The sequence below is a fragment of the Cynocephalus volans genome, chromosome 4 (assembly GCF_027409185.1).
Source record: "Cynocephalus volans isolate mCynVol1 chromosome 4, mCynVol1.pri, whole genome shotgun sequence".
In the NCBI taxonomy this organism is placed as follows: domain Eukaryota; kingdom Metazoa; phylum Chordata; class Mammalia; order Dermoptera; family Cynocephalidae; genus Cynocephalus; species Cynocephalus volans.
Window position 1 is genome coordinate 142,122,235 of NC_084463.1, and position 22,582 is coordinate 142,144,816.

The 22,582-nt window shown below is 36.4% G+C and overlaps 1 protein-coding gene across 2 annotated transcripts; it reads left to right on the forward strand.

The window, feature by feature from the left end:
• Positions 1–207: 207 nt before the first annotated feature.
• On the forward strand, positions 208–22,582 carry API5 (apoptosis inhibitor 5). Of its 2 annotated transcripts, none has more exons than XM_063093115.1 (14): positions 208–403; positions 4,042–4,203; positions 5,291–5,384; positions 5,950–6,015; positions 6,513–6,664; positions 8,255–8,461; positions 9,070–9,174; positions 10,318–10,407; positions 11,481–11,662; positions 11,765–11,858; positions 12,323–12,379; positions 15,781–15,857; positions 16,377–16,513; positions 20,515–22,582. In XM_063093115.1, exons 1-14 carry the CDS (start codon positions 335–337, stop codon positions 20,595–20,597), a joined length of 1,575 nt encoding a protein of 524 aa, XP_062949185.1. In that variant the 5' UTR covers positions 208–334; the 3' UTR covers positions 20,598–22,582. The 2 variants fall into 2 exon arrangements, with proteins under 2 accessions (XP_062949185.1, XP_062949186.1); XM_063093116.1 differs by having other exon boundaries at positions 20,520–22,582.

Genomic DNA, 22,582 nt, shown 5'->3' on the forward strand with positions numbered 1-22,582 from the left:
CCCTATCAAGAGTTCCTAACCTAACCAGGCACAATCTTTACACAAAGCTTGAGTTAGTTAACGTAATCGTCCTTGCCGCTTTTTGCACCTCCAAACGGTAGAGGGCGACAAAACGCCACACGGCGCATTGGAAACCAATGAAGGTCTCTCCCGACGCGCATGTCCTTACGTAGACGTTAGGGGCGGAGCCATCGCGTGCGCGGTGACTGGAGGCGGCACTGGCGGCTGCTGGAGGAGTAATAGTGCGGGTCGTGGGCTTGGAGGAGTTCTGAGGCGGCGGTGGCGCCGGCGACGACGACGACAGGAGGAGCGGGCCCAGGGCTTGTCTCTCACCATGCCGACGGTGGAGGAGCTTTACCGCAACTATGGAATCCTAGCCGATGCCACGGAGCAAGTGGGCCAGGTGAGTCCCCGAGCGGCCTGCAGGGCCCGGAGCTCCGCGGCCTCTCGAAAACGCTATCCGCCGCGCCCCCCTCGCGGCGCGGGGTTGCTGCTTCGCGCTCCCGCGGGCTCCCCGTCGCCACAGGCTGTTTCGTAGGGGTAGGCTCCTTTCTGGAGTGTAGGCTCCGGTTTCACCGGAGAGCGCGCTGTCCCACGGGTCGCAGGCGTCTCTGCCCCCTTCGGCCAGCCTTTTTTCACCGTGGCGTTTCTTCATTCAGCCCCTTCAGGCTCACGTTAATTCCTTCTGGAGCTTTGTCCTGTAGATTTCTCGTCAGTCTTTCTCCTCCGTTTAGATCGAGCTCAGTCCCTAGAGGATTAAATTGAGAGTTTTCCTCGAGGTCAAAAGTTGACTTTTGGGATGCTAACTCAATCTGCTATTGATTTAGAAAGAGTGCTTAGGATACAGGAGTTTGTAAACAGTGGAAGAGGGACCCTTTCGTCCGTACTTTGAGGGGTCGCAGTTTCATTTATTACATTTCATTTATTACGTTTCCTTAATACACTTTTTTTTTTTTTTATTGGACCGGTAAGGGGATCGCAACCCTTGGCTTGATGTTGTCAGCACCACGCTCAGCCAGTGAGCGCACCGGCCTAGGATCCGAACCCGCGGTCTCGGCGCTCCTAGCGCCGCACTGTCCCGAGGGAGCCACGGGGCCGGCCCTTAATTCCTTTTTTTTTTTTTTTTTTTTTTTTGTCGTTTTCGTGACCGGCACTCAGCCAGTGAGTGCACCGGTTATTCCTATATAGGATCCGAACCCGCGGCGGGAGCGTCGCCGCTCTCCCAGCGCCGCACTCTACCGAGTACGCCATGGGCTCGGCCCCCTTAATACATTTTTTGAGCTCCTATCCCGCACTAGGCGCCGTGCCGGGCGCCTGAGGTACAGGTACCAAGATCCATGCTCTCCCGGAATGTACATTAGTGAGGGAGTCTAGTGATGAACAAGTAAAAAGGATAGATCTTGTGTTTTCAGTTTAAAAGTTTTGTGAAAAAAATAAAACAGTGTTATGCAGTTGGGAGGGAGGGTGCAGGGAGAGTTGTTTGGAAGAGCACTCTGCCTGTGTTGGCCCCAGACGGACAGTTTCTCAGCAGTATTGAATTGTCCGAACAAGCCATTGGTTCTTCGTGTGAGTTTTAAGTACTGGAGTACAATGAACTTGAGTCCATATAGGTGGTTGAGTGTGTGTGTTCTTGGGAAGAGAACCAGGCTCTCCTAGAGGTAAACCTGATCATTGTTTTAGAAATCCCATGCCATATCTTTTTAGGCCCTAGAACTTCATGTTATTCTTCCGCTTATGCATCCGTGGAGTAGAAAGTGCAAGATCCTAGAGTCTAATAACATTAGTAAAACCGCCAGTACCCTTCCCGTCCACTTTTCTGGACGTGTGTAATTCAAGTAGAACCTTCTCTAAACCAAACAAAAAAACTTTTTGATGTTGGGACTTTGTTGTAGCTTAATCTAAACTAGTGACTTATTTCTTAGAAGCTGCATCCTGGACCCAAACATGGCTTTACCTGGTACATCACTGACCTCTTGCATATTGGTTATGTTTTGGCAGTCACTTCCACAAATTTTTTCTTTCAGAATATATCTGATGAATGTGGATCAAATTGTAATTGACTTTTTGCATTATATAAAAGGTAATTGGTTGAAGTCTGTTGGCAATAACTGTCAAATTATTTGATGAAATTGATGCTTACTCATGGTAGAGAGTGTGATTTCTAGTTTGAATATGTTGTAATGTTCTAACTTTCCAAAGGGCTTGCTGTGTTTGGGATGCTACATCTCAGTTTAGATGCCTGTGTGGAGCCTATATTTAGGACTTAAATTTTACCTTTGATGGTCCTAGATCTGGCAAGCCTTTTTCTTCTCTCTTGTTAATTAAGACCTCAGAACACGAATTTGAAAGACTCCAATTACAGCAGCTTGGTATTAGGCACAGATCTTGACTTTAGAGCCCAGCAGAACTGTGTTCAGGTCCTGGATCTGCTATTTAACTTGCTGTGTGGCCCTGGACAAATTATTTCACTTCTCCGAGCCTCGGTTTTCTCATCTGAAAAATAGGGATAGTGATAACACCTATTGTGATGCATGTACGCAAGGAATTACTCAGTTCCTGGTAGACTTTAAAGAAATGTTGCTAATGATTCCTTTTTATTTGAATATGTATTTTTTTCTTGACAGGAAGAAGGGATGTTGTAAGCAGAGATTTTCCATTTTATTTTAGTCAATGTAAGGAGTTTCTTCAAATGGCTTTACAAGTAAAGCTTTAAGTTTGAGTTAAAGGATATTAGATTTATAATACCTGCAAAAAGTAAGGATGTCAGAACTGTTTAATACTTTAATTTTATGAAGTCTGTCTGGAAGCTATGAGGCAAACCACAGGATAGTAAAGTGGTAGAGAAGTCAGCCATGATTTTTTGAATCTTAGCATTAAAAGTGTATATACACTTTTACATAATAACTTCTGAAGACTGATGTTTCTGTATTTCATGAGAAAGCTAACTGTATTCGCAAAAATTTCTATTATTTAGCAGTTGATGTTCTGTTTGGTATATCAATAACTTCTTGTCCTACTTTTATTTTTTTCACTTAACATAGTATTATCCATGAAAACGATTTTTATAAAGTAAATTTTGGTAATTTTATAATTCACTGGATGTTCATTAGTCACTCCTCTCTTGATGGCATGAAGTAAGCTCACATATCTAAAGTGCTTAGAGCATGCATTACACAGAATAAACATTATGCTGTGTACACATTTGGTATCAAGATTATAATTTTTCTGGTTTTCTTTAAGTTTTTAAAAGTTTTATTCATGTATCCAAATAGAAGATGTATGTATAGCCTTTCTGTATTGATTAGTTATCTGTGGGCTTGATCAATGCCATTTAATAGGAGGTCTGGTTTAGAGTGTATAAGGAAGATTGGAAACTTGTTGATTCTTCCCATTATAAGTATCTGAGGGAGAGCACTTATGCATTTTTTTTCAAAAAGGAAACAAGGACTTTCAACGTATTGTCCTAATGTGTGATATTAGAATCTGTCTTAATCCAAAATTGGCTTTCTATATACAATGAATTGTTTTCTTCCATACCCTAAAATACGAGGCAGAATTAAGCTGTGCTTCGTAACCTTCCTGAGATTGTTTAATTTCAGGAATGTTATTTTCTCTACGTTCTTCAAGGTGTTAATTGCAAACAATTTAATTTTTATGTTTAAGTAAATGTAACACAATTCTTTGAGAATTTTATGGTATTCATTACAATACCATACTTTTTTAAGCATGATATAGTCACATGGCTATGGTCAGTAACCACTAGAATAAAGAAATGTTGGTACACTAACAAACTTATTATCTTTTTTTCACTTAAAACTAGAATTATTCTTCTCCCTTCCCCAACTCACAAATAAAATGGGAGTGGAGAAGAAGCAGAGGGTGGGGAAATAGGTGTCTAATTTATGCAGCAAAACTCCAAAAATAAGCCTTATTTCTTATCCTGTGTAAAAATTTAAAGTAGACTCAAATGCATTTGTTATAGTTGTTTACTTAGCTTCCCATCCTTCAAAATTGTGTTTCTTTTCTTCTTTATTTTTTCAGCATAAAGATGCCTATCAAGTGATATTGGATGGTGTGAAGGGTGGTACCAAGGAAAAACGATTAGCAGCTCAATTCATTCCAAAATTCTTTAAACATTTTCCAGAATTGGCTGATTCTGCTATCAATGCACAGTTAGACCTCTGTGAGGATGAAGACGTGTCAGTAAGTTTATGATTGATGGTTTTTAGCAAGTTTCCAAGTGTTTCTATGTATGGCTGATTAATTGAAGTAGTAATCATGTCATTGCACAATAAAATACCACAATATGGTCTGGGATGTCACCATACCCAGCTTTGAATCTACATTTGAAAAGATGTATTAACTCTTTCACAATCTTTTACTTGTGAAAAATGTGTAGAATCACAAAATACTTTGTTTTGTTTAGCCATGATTCTCTGTTAAAAACAGGTGTGGCTCACATCTTTTTCATAGATTGTTATTCATCATGCATATGAAATGACACTGTTTTCAATCAACTTGTGCTTGTTTGGATATTTAAAGTATTAACAGTCTTCATTATAATATATAGTTTTAACATCATATATTTTGCATGGAAGAAAAATAATTAGTCTTTGTAATAATTGTATGTGATTGCTAGAATAAGAAGAAATAGTTTTTCCTTGGAATAGAATGAACTGGCTGTTGATACAGGTTTCTAAGAATTTTCAACTGTTAGCTCCGGGCTTTTCAAATGAAATTGGTGAATCACTAACATTTCATGCAGAATTTGCTGGATATAAACCCCATATTTTTTTTATGTAAAACCTAATACTCCAAGATCATTATTTGGAATTAAGCACACAAAACAAATCCACAAGTGTTGTATCAAGTAGTCAGTACTGAAAATTCTAAAATAAACAGTTACTGTGTATGACATTGCCTCAGTAGCCATTCTTAAGGAATACTATATTATATACTCAAAGGTATAAAACCCCTTTTGTTGTATATAATTAGTATATAAACAATTGTTTATAATCCCAAATCTGTCTACCCTAGTCAGGTATTTTATGTAACGCCCCTTTCCACCACATTTTGTTTTATTTATTCTGTGAAACTTGACCATTAAATTAGAACAAATTATTTTTAAATTGCTAGAAATCTCATGCTTTAGATTTTTGTGACTCATATAACTCTAATTATGGTTTCTCTGTGGTGTTAGTTTTCTTTAAAAGTTTATTGTTGTTTATTGAGTTTATTGTTTTTAATGATGATGGCATTTGGTTAATTTTTTGTTTCAAATCATGCCCAGATTCGACGTCAAGCGATTAAAGAGCTGCCTCAATTTGCCACTGGTGAAAATCTTCCCCGTGTGGCAGATATACTAACCCAACTCTTGCAGACAGGTGAGGATCATTACCTTTTTATCTAAATATCTCTCTGAAATAGTGACTATGTTTACTTTCTTTGTGGGATGTTGTTGCTGAAGGTCCTACCTCTGATGGAGGTTAAACTTCGTTCTTTCAGTAGTTTGAAGTTTAACAACTTCTGATCATGTAATTCCTGGTGTTTTCCTTGTTTTAATTCTGTTCATAAAGGCGTAATGGTTGGATTCTGTTGGCAATTTTAAGGCATCATAATTTTTTCCCCCAATTTCCTGTAGGTTTATAATTGTACCATCATAACATAAAAGTCTTTTAGACATGCCAGCTAAGGTTCTCTACCCTTATAAGGAAGATATATCTTTGTGGTACTTGAGAGAATTGCTTAGTTATAAGTCTCCTGTCAATGTAATCTGTGAAAAACCATGTTGGGAGTCACATTTTTCTGTGAACTCTTGTATATACATTAATAAAAATACGTGATTAAGTTTTCTTTTGCCAAAAAAGAACTCTGTTGACTCTTAAGTTTGAAAATGAAGCAGGTGATATTCGCAATTTATATTCATTGTGCCACTTTTTCTCTACTTAGATGACTCTGCAGAATTTAACTTAGTGAACAATGCCCTATTAAGTATATTTAAGATGGATGCAAAAGGTAAGTTCTTATTCTGAATTCTGTTTGATGTCTTAAAAAATCTGGGAGCTTGGCATTACTTATTAAGAATAAAGTCTGGGGTTCTCCCAGAGATCTATTTCATAAAAATTCTGAAAATTGTCTCCTAAGCTCAAGATATTTGTGACTAGAAAAACCAGCAGAAATACAAATAGTTGCAAAGGCAGATTAAACTTTTCCATTAGGAATCTGTTGGGAAATTCTTTTTGTCACTTTAAAGAAATTCTTCCAGATTACTTAGATTTCATTATGAATAGTGATAAAAAAGGAAAGTCATGCTCAAGCCGACACTGTGTCCATGAACAAAGCATGTGATCAATCTTATGGTTGGGGCTATGGATATTTCAAACTAACTTTAACCAGTATTGATTTTTCAGGGTGTTTTTTGTCTGAGAAGAAATACTATAAATTGAGTTAAATTTACAAATTTTGTTACACTGTAGAATTGACTTGGTACAGACAACTGTTTTGTTTTGCAGGGACTTTAGGTGGCTTGTTCAGCCAAATACTTCAAGGAGAAGACATTGTTAGAGAACGAGCAATTAAATTTCTTTCTACAAAACTTAAGACTTTACCAGATGAGGTCTTAACAAAGGAAGTAGAGGAGCTTATACTGACTGAATCCAAAAAGGTAAGCTTTGGTCATTAGGTAGTAGAAATTCTCTACAAGCAGAAGAACATACTTGAAATTGGCAGTATTCGTCAGTGCTATATGTGGCTTATGTATAAAATATGTCCCATTAGAACCACAATAGAACTTCTTCAGGTTTTTCTTATATTGTATTTAGCATTTTGTTCACTCATAATGATCAATCAGTGTTTTGATTTAAAGGGATGTAGTCACACTTAAATCCTTTAGGGTGTTATCCTCAAAATTTATGCAACCTTCAGGACTCTGTACAAATCACCTCCTCCAGGAAACTTCTCCCTAATTCCTACCATTCTCTCCGATCTTAGGGTATTCTCTCATAGTATTCTGGATCATTGCAAGCTGAAATATATTATCACATTGAAATGATCTATTTTTTCCTCCTATTCATGACACAGTAAGCTCTTCAAGGGTGTGAGACCATGTCTCTTTGTCCTCCCAGCTTCTAGCATAGTTATGAATAGTGAGATTGGCAAGGTGTGTCACAATTAACTTTTCATGCATTTTATTTCATGCATTTTAAAGTGCCAAAGGTTGGGAATAATTAACTTTTTTTATATGTTTAAGAAGAGACGATGTTTTCTCTATAAAGCACCACTTACTTGCGTACTGATACAGTTTCTTTAGTAAGAGAAAAAGGAGTAGCTCTTCAACAGGGAATATTGGAATATTTTACCAGGCTAGTAACCTGGTAGAGTGGGTCATGATTACGAGCTCCTTTGGTCAGTGATCAGAAAGGTTTTGACCCACTGATATGAAAGACTTTAAATAAGACTTGCGTGGTCTCCTATTTTTAGTACAATTGCTGTGTTAGTGTGAATAAGGCTGCTTTTAAATATAGGAAATTTAAATCTGATTCAACAGTTTGCTACAGAATTTCTGAACTGTTTTATTGCCCCCAACAAGCCTTTTTAGACATTTTTTTTCTTAATTGCTCTCCTATGAAATTTTAATGCCACAGGTATACTGTATATCTGTTTATGTACTGTACGTAAATTTGTGCTTTGTATGTAAAAAGTAAAATTTTCCAAGAACCAATTTTTGCCCCCTTGGAGAGTGCATGGTTTACTCTGGAACTCAATTGACTGAAGCTAGAAGTTGTCTTTTCATCAGTGTATTAGTCCATTTCTCTTGCTTATAATAAAAATACCTGGAATGTGGAATTTTTAAGAAAGCAAAATTTATTGTGTACAGTTTCAGAGGACAGAAGTTCAAAGTCCAGGGAACACATCTGGTGAAGGCTTTCTTTGGTGGTGACTTCAGTGATGGCAGGGTGTCACAGTGCAAAATGGCAGAGCAGAGAGAGATAGCTTCTCATGAGCTTTCCTTTTTAAAGCCCTCAGAACCACACCCACAACCACCATTACTAATCCATTCACTACAGCATGGTCCTACAATCTAATTACCTCTTCAAGTCCCTGCCTTTCGGTTATATAATAATCAGTATTTCAGAAGCATTAATATCAAACTGACTCAAGTAACTGAAATAAATTTGCTGCTCGCTCTCATTGTTGATCTTTCTTTCTCATTCAAGTGATAAAGATATTGTCATTCTTAATTGTCTCTTTTCAGGTCCTAGAAGATGTGACTGGTGAAGAATTTGTTTTGTTCATGAAGATACTATCTGGGTTAAAAAGTTTACAGACAGTGAGTGGAAGACAGCAGCTTGTAGAGTTGGTGGCTGAGCAGGCCGACCTAGAACAGACCTTCAATCCCTCGGATCCCGACTGCGTGGACAGGCTCTTACAGTGCACACGGCAGGCAGTGCCCCTCTTCTCTGTGAGCTCTTTGTTTTACACTCTATTAGCTATATAAATTTCTATAGATACTCACTTGAACATTCTTCTCAAACCCTTTCATAAAATTATTTTTAACACAATGGAGTGAACATTTACTTTATAGAGGCTGAGGTGGGGTTGGTGAAAACCCAAAACAGCAAGAAATTTCTTTAAAAGCTTGCTTAGAGACTTTTCAAGTCATGAGAATTTTGTATTCTATCTCCGGCTTTGTTTTCCCTGGCCGTGAGTCTCCTGGGATGTGCATTTCTTAGCCTGAAAAACACAGTTTAAAGAATCTTATCATTTTTGAGAAATGTGCAATCTGAAAATCCAACACTAAAGTGTTACACCAAGTTTGACCTGAAAATCAAGGAAGAGTTCAAAGATGTGTAGATGTCCCACTGCTCCAGATGACTTTGCAAGAAAGACTATTATCTATTGAGGTTATTTCTAGGGTGCTCTAATGTATGCACTTTATTATATTTTTAGTTGTCGTAAGTTGATGCTATCTAGGGTGCTCAGTTAGCATTTGTCATGATATTCTACTATAGTATTTGAGAGGATATTTCTTTTTTTGACAACTCCATGTTCTTTGGATTTTTCTTACAGAAAAATGTCCATTCCACAAGGTTTGTGACTTATTTCTGTGAGCAGGTTCTCCCTAATCTCAGTACCTTGACTACCCCAGTGGAGGGTCTCGATATACAGTTGGAGGTAAGAGAAAATTTCTGCTTTTAGCACTGAAAAGGTGTTCTCATATTTTAACCAAAATGTAAACTACTAACTTATATCTGATTTCTAAGGGAGTAATTTAAATGCCTGGTGATGGCTACCCAGTAATCTCCTAGGCCAGGATTAATTGCATAGGGATGCTTTATGGATTCGATTAAAGTTTGCTGCAATGGGAAAGCACTGTCTCTATTCATTATTGTCAACCCCTACCTTTGTTGCCTTAATATTTTTAAATAAGGTGTTTAATTTATGACCATTTCCATCTCTGTCCATAATTGGTAGAGCCAGATTTAAACCTGATTTGTATCTGTTCTGCCTTTGTATCTCAACTGTAATATACATATACATTTTTTCACAGCATCTGTAATATAACGTTTATTTATAATCTCCCCACATTTAACCTGATTTATCTGTGTAGTTCCATAATCTAGTGCACAGCCTGATTCTGAAGAGCACTTAATAATAATTGTTGAATTGGGCTGAAATATACAAATGCACGTGCCATTTCTCTTATAGGTCTTTGGGAAAAAGAAGAGTCTCCCAGTGCACTGACATAGTTTGGTTCAAATGTGCTGGGATAGGCTCATCAAACTGAAATGGGTAAAGCAGGGATGAAACTTGAGAATAGTAGCAATTACCAATATTTTTAGCTAGTACCCAGATACTAAATTTAATAGTAAATGAGGCCTACCTTAAATGTTAGTAAATCTTTGCTGTTAACAGTTCTTCCTAAGTTCTTTATAGTACAAACTAAGTTAATGTACTTATCATTTTTGTGTTGTCATTCACACTGTCATATATTGACCTGTAGCAGAATGTGTCATTGTGAATTCTTTTCTTTACTTGTCACAGATATATTGGGAATCATGAGATCTGGGTTTTAGGGTCTGCCCTTCCACTTACATTCACTGTGACTTTGCCAAGTCACGTAATCTCTGACCTTGACTTTCCTCAACAGTAAAATGTAGGGCAGCATCTCTAAGGCTTTTTTCCCAGTTTAAACATCATTCTCTAAAAGCGTAATTGAAAATCAGCAAAGCCTTAAAAAGTTTATCTAGAATCATTCTCATTTTACAGCCCTGGCTCATTCAAAAAATAGTAATAACAGTGAATTGTGTGTTTTAGGTATTGAAATTGTTGGCAGAGATGAGTTCATTTTGTGGTGACATGGAGAAGCTAGAAACAAATTTAAGGAAACTTTTCGATAAGTTATTGGTAAGAACATTTTTCTTTCCTTATGGCATAGTCAGTATATAAGCCCCAAAGTCTAATTTAGTATTAATTTCTAGGTTACGGAGAACCAGCTTTTGAAATTTAGATTAAACAATAATTTTAGCAGGTGTTGTTAGCTGCATAGGCCACATGTTGTCTACTTTTTTACAATATCTGTTTTAATCTTAGTGTCTCTTCTGTTGATGCTTAGCATAAAGTATAATACAGGTCTTAGTGGATCTTTCTGTTATTCCCATATCAAATAATTTTATGTCTGTGTAAAAGAAATTAGTTCTGACTCTTCTGATTGTGCTAAATACTCTCAAAACTGAATTTAGCATTTCAAAAGGTCATTTGCTCCAGGCCATCATAACTGCCCAAGGTCAAGAAGCTTCAGCAGCTAGGAAATAAACTCTATCATTTAAGTTATAATTGTGAAGAAAATAGGTTATCTGATAAAATCATTATCAACATCACCAAGTGATTTTCCTGCTGATGTGAGCCAGTTGCATAACTAACATAGTGATAAGCATCGGCCCCTTGCATGAATTGGGTCATCCAACATCTGGTGTTCATCCAGATCTACTTGGTATTATATCACTGATATTGAATGTCTTTGGCAGCTCTTTGAATGTAAAGAGAGTCAGTACTTAAACATATGGACTAATGTCCAAAAAAGGTTTTTGGAGTTAGCATAATGCAGTTGTTAAGAACATCAACATTTGATGTCAAACCTAGGTTGAATCCATACCCTTCAGCTTATTCAACTTTGTCACCAAAGGAAAGTTAGCTAAGCTCTCAGAATTTTAGTTCCTTCATCTGCATAAATGCCTAATAAATGTTGGCTACTTAATTTTCATTATTAGTAGTACCAGCTGCAACATTAATTAATATGGAGAGTTGACAGGTTAGTGCATTGATCCAATAGGTAAAAGTGAAATTTTTCTCAAGTTTCTGTTTTTGGTAGTTTTTAATGTTTCATGTCTTAAAATCATGCCCTACAATTATTTGAGTGTATGTTTATAGTTAGAGTACTTAGAGCAGATTGCAAACATTTCTATATTTTCATCTTTTAGGAGTACATGCCTCTCCCTCCAGAAGAAGCAGAAAATGGGGAGAATGCTGGTAATGAAGAACCCAAGCTGCAGTTCAGTTATGTGGAATGTTTGTTGTATAGCTTTCACCAGTTGGGCCGAAAACTTCCAGATTTCTTAACAGCCAAATTGAATGCAGAAAAGCTGAAAGATTTCAAAATCAGGTATATATGATTGAGGTGATTCGGTCCTTGGCACAGGTTATGTCTATCTTGAAGCTCCCTGGCTTTTGTGAATTGCTAATTAACAAATATTTCTTCATCTAGGCTGCAGTACTTTGCACGGGGCCTGCAGGTTTATATCAGGCAACTTCGCTTGGCACTCCAGGGTAAAACGGGCGAGGCCTTAAAAACAGAAGAGGTGAGAATATTGGCGTACTTCTTATAAACTGCCAGTTCCATACCAAACTATGTAGGCTGAGGTTGGGATTTTTGGTTTTCCCTGATCTTACCTAATTTAATCAGTCTTCATCCCGTTCCTAATGAAGTAAGTCTTCCTGTAACTTAAAGTAATTTCTTTTAAAACAATTCCTGTGTGCATCTGACCTATGGCCTATCCCTCATTCATTTTTCAGGCAAATTGTAGATAATACTTTAACATTCTATCCTTTGCAGGAAACATAAAGGTTATTTGCTTTGCCATCTCTAGACTTGTTTAGAATCAAGAAATAGGAACAAACATTATTTATAGATTTAAACCAAAGAATTCTCTAATTGTAGAAAGGATTCTGAAAGAGAAGTGTTATTGCTCTAGTTTTATGTTGGAGTGGAATATGCATCACAGAAATTATTGGCATTTTAATTTAATTTGTTTTCCCTCTACAGAACAAAATTAAAGTGGTTGCATTGAAAATAACAAATAATATCAATGTTTTAATCAAGGTAAGTCTTCCTTTCTATCTAACTGTCACAGCTAGCTAGAAAGTCAGGGCAAGAGGTTTTCCATGTGTTTTAGGTCTGTAATGGTACTGTTTTAAGGGAAGATGTCATTTCATTTCCAATGTTTGGCCTTTTGAAGCTTTGTACTTATAATACCAAGTGACATTTCTGCAGCTATCATAAAATAATACATTGTTTTACTGATTTAAAAGTTTTGTAGAAGATTCTGCAAACAAAAAGAGGCATGCAAATTTCCTCTGGCCCAGAGCATTTGGAACAGATAGATTTGGACTCAGAAATTTGAGTGACTTAAGTTTTGGTGTTTTTATGCTGTTGGGTCCTTTTGAATGGCCAGTAGAACCCTGCTTTGCTTACTCTAAGAATGCCCATGTACGTAGCACATGAAATGTCTTCCTGTGGTCTTTTCTGTAGACTTGTTTATGTAATAAACTGAGAATATTCTATGCTGTAGGCTAGGGTGTACCTTACCATTCAGCTGTAATTACCCTTCAGTTGTGTTTACTCTTCCCAAGTATCTACTAGCCTAAACAAAAAACTAAAGAATCACAAAGTAGTCATTACTTGTTACTACAACTTAAGGTATTGTGACCACAGTGGGGAAAGAAATGAAATTGCTAATGAATTTGTAACACCTAGAGCACAAAGCCTAACAGTAGCAAAACTGATGCCTTAAAGCTAATCTGGTAAAAATCCTATGGAAAAATTAATTACTTTTTACCAAAAGAGAGAGAGGGAAGCTTTTCAGAGAAAGCAACAGTGAATTAGACATTGAGGAATGAGTATCATATTGCCAAATAGAAAAGTGAAAAGACATTAAAACCAGGAGATAATACCAACTCATGATTCCTAAGGAAAATTTTACAATAGCCACCATTTATTAAAAATCTTAAATATAATTAATAATCTAAATAGTAAATCCATATATTAAAATGTGAACTGATGATACAAGTCTGTGTTGAAGATACATGTTGAAGAACATTTTATCTTTTTTTTGCAGCTGGCTGGTATGCTAAGAACATTTTAAACTTAGGAAATACTATGACACCTACACACATAAATGAGAAAGTTTCCTATTTGGGAAACCATAAGTGATCTAAAAGATGTCTATAGTAGGAAGATGTTTGGGAAAGAGATGAATTGCGGTCAGCAACCTATGTGTAGGGTCCTTTGAGAATATAGGAATAAACTCTGTTTCTCCTCTAATACTCTCATAACACGCTTTTGACACCAGATGTGTGGTTGAGGGCTCAGTCCCACAAGACTGCCTCTGACTTCTGATGCCAATGGCAAGCCACAGGTGTTTTACCTGTCCTTCTCACCGGCAGGCTATAAATCAGGGTTTCCAGAACCCCCATCTCGGGTTTAATTAATTTGCTAGAGCAGCTCACAGAACTCAGGGAAACATTTTATCAGTCCATTATAAAGGATATTTTAAAGGATACAAATGACCAGCCAGATGAAAAGATAGTCATACATAGGGGAAGGTCTGGAAGGGTTCCTAGTGCAGGAGATTCGTACCCCTGGAGTTGGAGTGCGACACCCTCCCAACACGTGGATGTGTTCTTGTTCACCTTTCTGGAATTTCCCCCTCACTCAGTCTTTTTGGGTTTGTGTGGAGGCTCATATGTAGGTATGATTATCATTGGCCATTGGTCATCAACAGGCTTCAGCTGCTCTTCTCTCCCAGAGGTTGGGGGTGGGGCTGTGACTTCCTACCCTCTGAGAACAAAGTTGGTTCCCCTGCCAACCAGCCCCCATCATGTGGTTATCTAGGGACTTTCCAGAAATTACTTTGTATGTGTTTGAAAGGGGTTTGTTGTAAATAACAAAAGACTGACTTTTACCTTTATGCTTTGGAGCTGTTCTGGAGCTGTTTCTGGAATCAAGGATAAAAGGCCAACTATGTTAACAAAAGATACTCTTATTGCTCTAGTTATGTAGGAAAATAAAAGGGTTGTAGAGGCTGTGAGCCAGGAACCCTGGATGCAAATCAAAATATATGTATCATAATATCACAGGTGCCTTATCAGAAAATCCTGAAATATTTTTTAAGTTGGTTAGGAGTATGTGACATGATCAATTTTTTTTGTTTTAGGGAAATCACAGGAAAAACTTGTGTGCTTTGGTCCATTCTTGGCATTTTTCACAATCTTTGTTTCTACCAAGGCAGACTCATCTAATTCCACAACTTACCTTCTCTTCTGTTTTATTTTTTGTTTGTTTGGGGTTTTTCTGCTTTTTTCTCTTCTATTTTAATGAATTCCCAAACGGTAACCCGATTTCCCATTGTCACCTGAGATTTAACATGTTTAAAATTAAAGCCTTACCCCTTCCTCTTCATGTGGTCCCTTTCTCAGTGGATAACATTATCACATGCTGAATCATTCTAGCTAAAAACTTCAAACATTTTTGATTCAAAGCACATTATATTGGCCAATTCCCTACATTGATCTGACACACTAGATTTAAGTTTTATATAGTAGAAGGTGGTTTTTATTAGTATACTCATTTTAACTGGCGAAAAAGTTTACTTTATCAAATTTACGTATATTTAAAAATTAGAGTAAAGATGGTAAGAAATGTTTGGCAAAATACTAAAAATAAATGTGTTTAGTAATCCTTCCAGAGTTTTTAGGATATTATGAGGTTAGATTATTTCAATTCAGATTATTTTAACATTTAAATCCAGCAAACACTTGCATTTCTATCACATATTGATAGCATAGAATTTAAATCTTACTAGTATTTTCCTCATTGGTAATTTATAGATATTTGATGGGGGAAAATGTGATTAGCCAGGGCTTTAGTTTCATCCTGATTTTGAACCACTTAAAAAGTTAGTAAAAACAAATACATATTACCCAGCTACATGGAGCTGACTGGTTAGCTTAGTTGGTTAGAGCATGGTCCTGCTAATACCAAGGTCCGGGTTTGATCCCTGTACCGGCCACCACAAAAGGAAAAAAAAAATGCATATTGCACAATTGTATTTTCCTTAAAGCACTTAGGTGACTGCATCTATGCAAAAGAAAATACCTATTTATTGCCTTAGTTCTTAGTTTATTAAAGTTGATAAATATTGATATTTTATCTGAAACTTGAAGTGACATTTAGGAAAAAATAGTTGCAGTTTGTGAGGTGCACAAAATTATGTTAATAAGGTAATAGGTGTTATTCGTAAACAAAATTGTCCTGTTTACTTTTCTGTTGCAGTTTTATGTAGTTCCTTATTTTAGTCACGGGCACAAGAGCAAGAAGGATAAATTAAAGCTCTCCCTCCTAAAATTAATCTTTAAGATGTATTTGCCTTTTTCCTAGCCTCACCACTACTCCCCGGCCACCAGCAAATACATTAAAAGTCTTGTCTCATTTTGTCTCTCCAGGATCTCTTCCACATTCCTCCTTCTTATAAGAGCACGGTAACTTTATCCTGGAAACCTGTACAGAAGGTTGAGATTGGGTAAGAAATATATTTAAAAGGGATTTGAGTGTAATCAAAATTTGAGTGTAATCTGAATTCAGTTGTTACATTTGCTATACAAAAAGGTACATTATTATAGTTAAATGATTCTTAGTAAGACATTAAAATGACTATTAGGAGCATGACTTAAAATACGAACTCTAATTTCCAATATTTGTAAAATAAACTGGTAAAATACAACCCTGGAACTTTCTGGCTTGTTTGTATTTCTATAGCATGACTAGACTTTTCTGACAAGTTTTATAAAATGAGTCACTTGCACTTAAGTCTATGAAGCTACATATTTCAAATTATTTTAAAGCCTTGTAAATGCCCTCTGACAGTGTCTGCATAACGAAGTCACACTTAATTTGATGACATTAAATGTTATTTCCTTTTTTCCAATGTGATTATCCTCTTTAGGAAGTCTTTCATAGCCCATATGCTAAATTATAAATGTATTGATAGCTTTTGGCATAATAGAATGTTTTTTAATTGCTGTTCTTCCTACTGTTACAGACAAAAGAGAGCTAGTGAAGATACAACTTCAGGTTCACCACCCAAGAAATCTACAGCAGGACCAAAAAGGGATGCCAGACAGATTTATAATCCTCCCAGTGGGAAATACAGCAGCAATTTGGGCAGCTTTAATTATGGTGAGCGTTTCCGTTTGGGTACAAACAATATGAGAGATGAAGCAGAAATTGTGTTGTACTTGATTTTAATTATTAGTTATATAAGTATCATAGCTCTGTCAGGTGACTTTTCTGAGTTAACTTGGGGAACTAGAGTTGTTGGGGAAACAGCTTACCCCGTTCCTCTCTAACTCACCGTATGAACTCACTGAATTGAACATGCAACACTGAAAAAGAAAAATATGCCTTTCGTATTCAGAGGAACTAATAGAAAAAAGAAAGGAAGTCAGCATAAACCATCCATTTCTTGTTTTCCCAGTTGTAGCTTCAAGGCAAGACATTCTGTGCATTCTCCCTCAGGGATGGGTATAGCTTCTGGCAGATATAGTATTATTGATCTTTCCCAGACATTTCAGCCTGTGGCTTGTCCTCCCATCTTCTGTAACTGTTTGAAAAGGAAATGTCATGGGAGTGGAGTCAGATGTTCAAGCATCATGTGGCAAGGAGTAGGTGTTCTATTGCAGTCTCTCTCTCTGCCCAGAGTGCAGTCCTCCTATCAGTGCTTCCCACTCCCCCTTAGCCATTAGAGCCAGTAGAGCTGCCTACCAGTCCATTCTCTCTCAGGGCTATTGAATCATTGAATCAGAAGTGAAGTTTATCTCTCATTGGCTTATTTCCTCAAGAATTCTTTTTTAAAAGAATGGACAGAATACAGCTCAAGGATCAGCCTGTGGCTCACTTGGGTGAGTGTGGTGCTGATAACACCAAGGCCACAGGTTCAGAGCCCTATGTAGGGATGGCCGGTTAGCTCACTTGGGAAAGCGTGGTGCTGACAACACCAAGTCAAGGGTTAAGAACCCCTTACTGGTCATCTTAAAAAAAAAGAAAGAAAGAAAGAAATACCAGCTCAGCTTCTTGCTTAGGAAGACAAAGTTTTATAATACTGACAACCACACATGCTTGTGGTTTGATTACCAGTCAGAATTAAGTCTGCAGTATTTATTTTTTTAGACAACTACATTCTGAACCATATACTCTGTATTTCTGTTTATAAGTTGAGATAATTGTGACATTAAGTAAATTCCTCCTACAATAGCTGAATTCATCTAATGTCTGAGCAAATAGATTATAGAAAACCAATTTTAGACTGAAATGAACCCTTTTACTGCAGTCATAGTATTTGAGACAACTTTAGTGTAGGATAGATAACTGAAATCATCCACTTAAATAACAATTTGTAAGTATGCATCTCTTCACCTCTTTCCTTATCTGAAAAATGAGGATAACAGCTCCTATAAGCTTCAAATAAGAATATTTGTGAAAGCATTTTGTAAACCGAAAGGATTCTGTTACTTGGTTGCACCAAATATTGTCCTTTGTCACTTGTATCATGTAATGTGTTGTCTAATAGTACCATTCTTGAAATCAGCAGTTATCTAAGATGCTAGAATGTGGTTTAAATGAAAGCAATCAGGAGCTATGGCAATACATAAAAGAATTGTATTCCTTTTCACTTGGGCAGGTCAATTACTTTGAGTTTCTGTGAGGATTCTGTCCGACAAAACTCATTATCTGCCTGATAGCAAAATCAGGTGACATAATGCACATGGAAAAGAGATGTGAAAAATATAATGCTAGCTGGCTGGTTAGCTCAGCTGGTTAGAGTGCAGTGTTATAACACCAAAGTCAAAGGTTCAGACCCCCTTACCAGCCAGCTGCCAAATAAGAAAAAAGAAAATTGTAACACCTTAGATTGTATGTGACTTTTTCAAAAAACAAAAAATTATCAGTGTGAAAGATATAAGCAAAGTTTTACTCAGGACAAAAATCCAGGAGTCACAACTTCAGTTCTCAGTCTTCAGAGTAACAGAAGGGCAAAGTAACATACAAAGGAAACCAAACTCTGATTCTTATTAGAAAGTAAGAACAAATTTCTGCTAGTATTTTACATTTCGGAGTTTAATATGATCAGGTTGTAGGCATTTTCACAATAACAATTTAAAGAGTTTTCTTCACTTTGAAAACAGTTCTCAGTATCCAAGCTTATTGCTTTACTAACCAGTGTCTGTTTTTTGCTTTACAGACGTGGGATTGGTTCCTACAAATTAGTTCAACTTCCTGGTGCATTTTCATTTAAATTACTCATAAACACATATCCATGTTTAGTTTTCCTTTCTGCACACAAAGCTCCCTAGTAATCCAGAAGTACTAAACTGTATAGTTTGTGACTTGTGTTCTTCACCTTTTACCTTTTCAGAATATAAAAATAATACTTAAAGTATAATTTTAACTGGGAGCAGTTTTTTTAAAAAAGTTAGTAACGTGAGCTTGAAACCATTGGAAAGATCATGAAAATGCAGAGTGCTCCCTTAGGATAAAACTTGGTCAATCCTTATACTGTATAAATGGCTACATCAGTTGGTGATCAGAAAGAAATAGTACGGGAAAGATAACCACATCAAATAAATAATACCTTCACACAATGTATTTAATGTACTCATTAGATGAAGCTGAACAATTGAGGTTAACCCTGTTCTTCATATTAAAAAAAAAACTGAAGTGGATTTTAGTAGTCTGTTAGCTTATGGCTAATTAATATCTTGGAAGGTGTTAATTTAAGCATGTTGATGTTAAAGTAGCAGAAAAATGAACATTTTATCGGGAGTATGGTGGGGAAAATGTGCAGACATCTGCATAGATAGGTCCAAATCTAAGCAGTCAAAAATGCTGAGTTAAAGCCGACATAAAGGCTACTAAACTCCCTGAATGCACCCACAGTCACAGGGGGTCTATCAGAGAGACCACCTCTGATTTTCTGAATGTGTTCACTAACGTAATAAACATGATGATTTCATTTTAAAATGGTTTGCATACCAGTCAACTTATAGAAATGTGTTATGGCATAAGAGATGACTTCAAACCATATGCCATTCTGTTATACTATTAACTTGACTAAACTGAGAAATGGTCTAGTTACTTTTCTGTCTCAGAATTGAATTACTTTTTCTTTGGGGTGGGGGGAAGGACATCAAAACATTAACCTAATAAAACATAATGCCAAAATTGACTTAAAAGGTATTTTTCAAGCCTCCAAAATTGTGCATCAAAAACAGCAAAACCAAGTTCTTTTTATTGCTGCAATGGGTAAGTTTGAAAGTTCAGTGAAGAGCTTTGATCTCATTTACATATGATGAAAAGTCCAGCCTTGCTGATAACTTCAGTCAGTTTTCTTCACTGGAAAGACTCTTTGAGAAATATTTCTCTGGGGTTCTAAAAGTGACTAACCAATGGATCAAAGAAAAGACTCTTTTATTCTACAATGTGACACAAGTGACTTGAATTTTCAACAAGAGATATGCTTAATCTATACCAGTACACAAACATTGTGTGTGTATACATACATATATCTATATATCACCTTTTAGGCAGCACTCTGGGAAGCTCACATACCTGATAAAACAGTAAAAAGAAGCTGTTGGCATTCAGATATACATTTATGTGAGTTCAGTTGCTTGAAATATTGTGACCAAAACAAAAAAATTGCCTATTTATTGCATTTGAAAGGGACATTTTTCAGCCTACTTTGATTTTTCAAAATTGATCATTGATAGAGATTTTGCATATATGGCCCTAACTTTTGAAGACCAATGACATTTTTATTAATTCCATATTAAGTGTAGACACTTTTATAGTTTCATTAATTATCTTTGGTAGCAATAGGAACCAAAATAAAGGACTAAGAAGTATAGTTATCCTAATGTCACCCTGAAACAACTTTATTAATAGGATACATTTAATTGAGTGCCTACTATGAGTGTATTTGGTGCCTTCCCATATGTGCTTCAGTATATACGTTGCCCTGGTTTTATGTACAGAATGAGTTTATAGACAGACTAGTAGAATACCATTTCCACTTTTATAGGGCCTACAGCTACATTCAGAGCTAAAGCCTACATTTCTTCTGTGTTTGCCGTGATACAAAGTCCTGAGCAAGACCTAAACCCTTGTTCGCTTTTTCGTAGAGCAGAGAGGAGCCTTCAGGGGAAGTAGAGGTGGCCGAGGTTGGGGAGCACGAGGAAATCGTAGTCGGGGAAGACTCTACTGAATAAGACATCACATTCTACAGCGTTGTCACGAGCTTAACATACTTAAAATCTACTACTCATTGGATTGCCAGGGATGCCCCTTTAAAAGGACTGCTGCCTTCAGCTAAAAACTTAATGTTCTTTATACCTTTGTATGTATGATCTACTTTTGTAACAGACCATGGTTGTGTCTAAGGTAAAACCACAGCGATATTTTTGGATGCTTTGTCCACAGTCTTGACTTGTTTTTGCAATATCATTATTCAGACTTCATATTGTGAATCTTTTACTTTTTAACATCTTGATAATTTGTTATTGAGAGCTATTCAAGTCTGAAATGTAATAAATTCAGTCTAGTTCTGAAAGCTAGTAAAGATCATCAGTTTTGCGAGGTTACTGATGTTTCTCTCCCGTCTTAGTTTTTTGCCCAATATATGGAGAAGAGTAACGGTCAGTCTTAACATTTTATTTTTACAATTTTTTAATAAAGCTGCTAGGCAGTGGTGCAGCATTCCTACCTAGTGTCATAAAAGCAAAATACTTACCAGCTTTCTTAAAATATAGAAATGACGTTACATTTTTAGGAGGAAGTAAGTTGCTTTTGCACTGCTTACTTTATTCTTCTCCATATATTCTGATACAAACTTTTGAATATGGGATCTTACTATCTGAATAGAAATGTGTATGTATAATATACATACATACATAAGCATATATATGTGAGTGTGTGTATATATATGCATGCTGTGGAACTTGATTACACAACATATATCATTTTTTGAAATTCCAGGAACGGGTAGTCTTTGACACGGTGATTATCCCTTTGAGGCTGAATCCATTATTAACTTGTTATCTAGGTTTTTACTCCCTGTAGTAAGGGATTTTGAGTCAGTTGCACTTATCTGATTATTGTTATTTAAAACTAAAAATAAACAAAGGCTGCATTTTCACAGATAAATGTGGAGATCCCTGTTGGTGAAATACAGCCAAAATATTGAATCTGATGTACATATAGGTTTCTACAGGATGAGATAGTATAATTTAGAATTTGGAGATTTAATAACCAGGGCTACCCAGGAAAAGTGACTTGATAACATGGTACCAATAAGTAAGGGATGCTCTCTCCGTTTGCTTTTGCCACTTTCAAGATTTTAACTTCTCAGGTTGTTAATCAAAATTATTGTATAAGTTAGCCAATAGAATCTTTAGGTTTAAACAACAGATGGGGGGTTTGTGGAGTGTTTAATGTCATGGGCATTTTTAGTAGCATAGACCCTTTGCTCTGCATTTTGAATGTTTCATATATTTTTGTTCCACAGTTAATCTTACTTCCCCAAGTTGGGTATTCAAATCAAATGCCTGGTTTGATTTGATTTAGTAGTTTGATGTATTTTTTGAGGAATAGTGTGTTATTCCAATGCAGGTGTCTTCATTACCATTACCTCTACACTGGGAAAAAAGCAAAACCCCTTTATTAGAATTACTGCACATATTTATGGGAAAAATAATTTTTAAAAGGCTAAAATGATACAAGTGAGCAAAAGAAATTGGTCAGCTTGACTATGGAGTGGTGGCAATAATCTCTAAACATTCCAAAAGACTGAGCTGAACCTGAGCTCCCTTGGAATCTGAACAGACATAGGAACATGGAATTGCCATTTATTTGAAAACTGACCAGCTAGTGTGGACCTGCTTATATAAATTTGAACATGAGTGTAATTTTTCCTCTTTTTCTTTTTTTGAGCGTATTTCTAAGGTCAAAGCTGAGCAGAAGTGACTTTACTTTTTCAAGTTTGATACTGAGTTGACTGTTCCTTCCCTTAACACCTTGCTGTTCCCCTTCCCTTTACTAAGGCAATAGTGCACAACTTAGGTTAGTTTTGCTTCAGAAATTTGAATGAAAAACTTCATGCCTGGGTTTTCTTTTACAAGACACCTGTTTATCATCTTGTTTAAATGTAAATGTTCCCATATGCTTTTGAAATAAATTTCCTTTTGTAATTTT

What these genes read in the sequence shown, in the direction of transcription:
- API5 (XM_063093115.1), top strand. Translation starts at nt 335, where the DNA reads ATGCCGACGGTGGAGGAGCTTTACCGCAACTATGGAATCCTAGCCGAT. An exon ending in CCACGGAGCAAGTGGGCCAG is followed by an intron (nt 404 to 4,041) that starts GTGAGTCCCCGA and finishes TTATTTTTTCAG; the next exon opens with CATAAAGATGCCTATCAAGT. An exon ending in ATATCAATGTTTTAATCAAG is followed by an intron (nt 12,380 to 15,780) that starts GTAAGTCTTCCT and finishes TTGTCTCTCCAG; the next exon opens with GATCTCTTCCACATTCCTCC.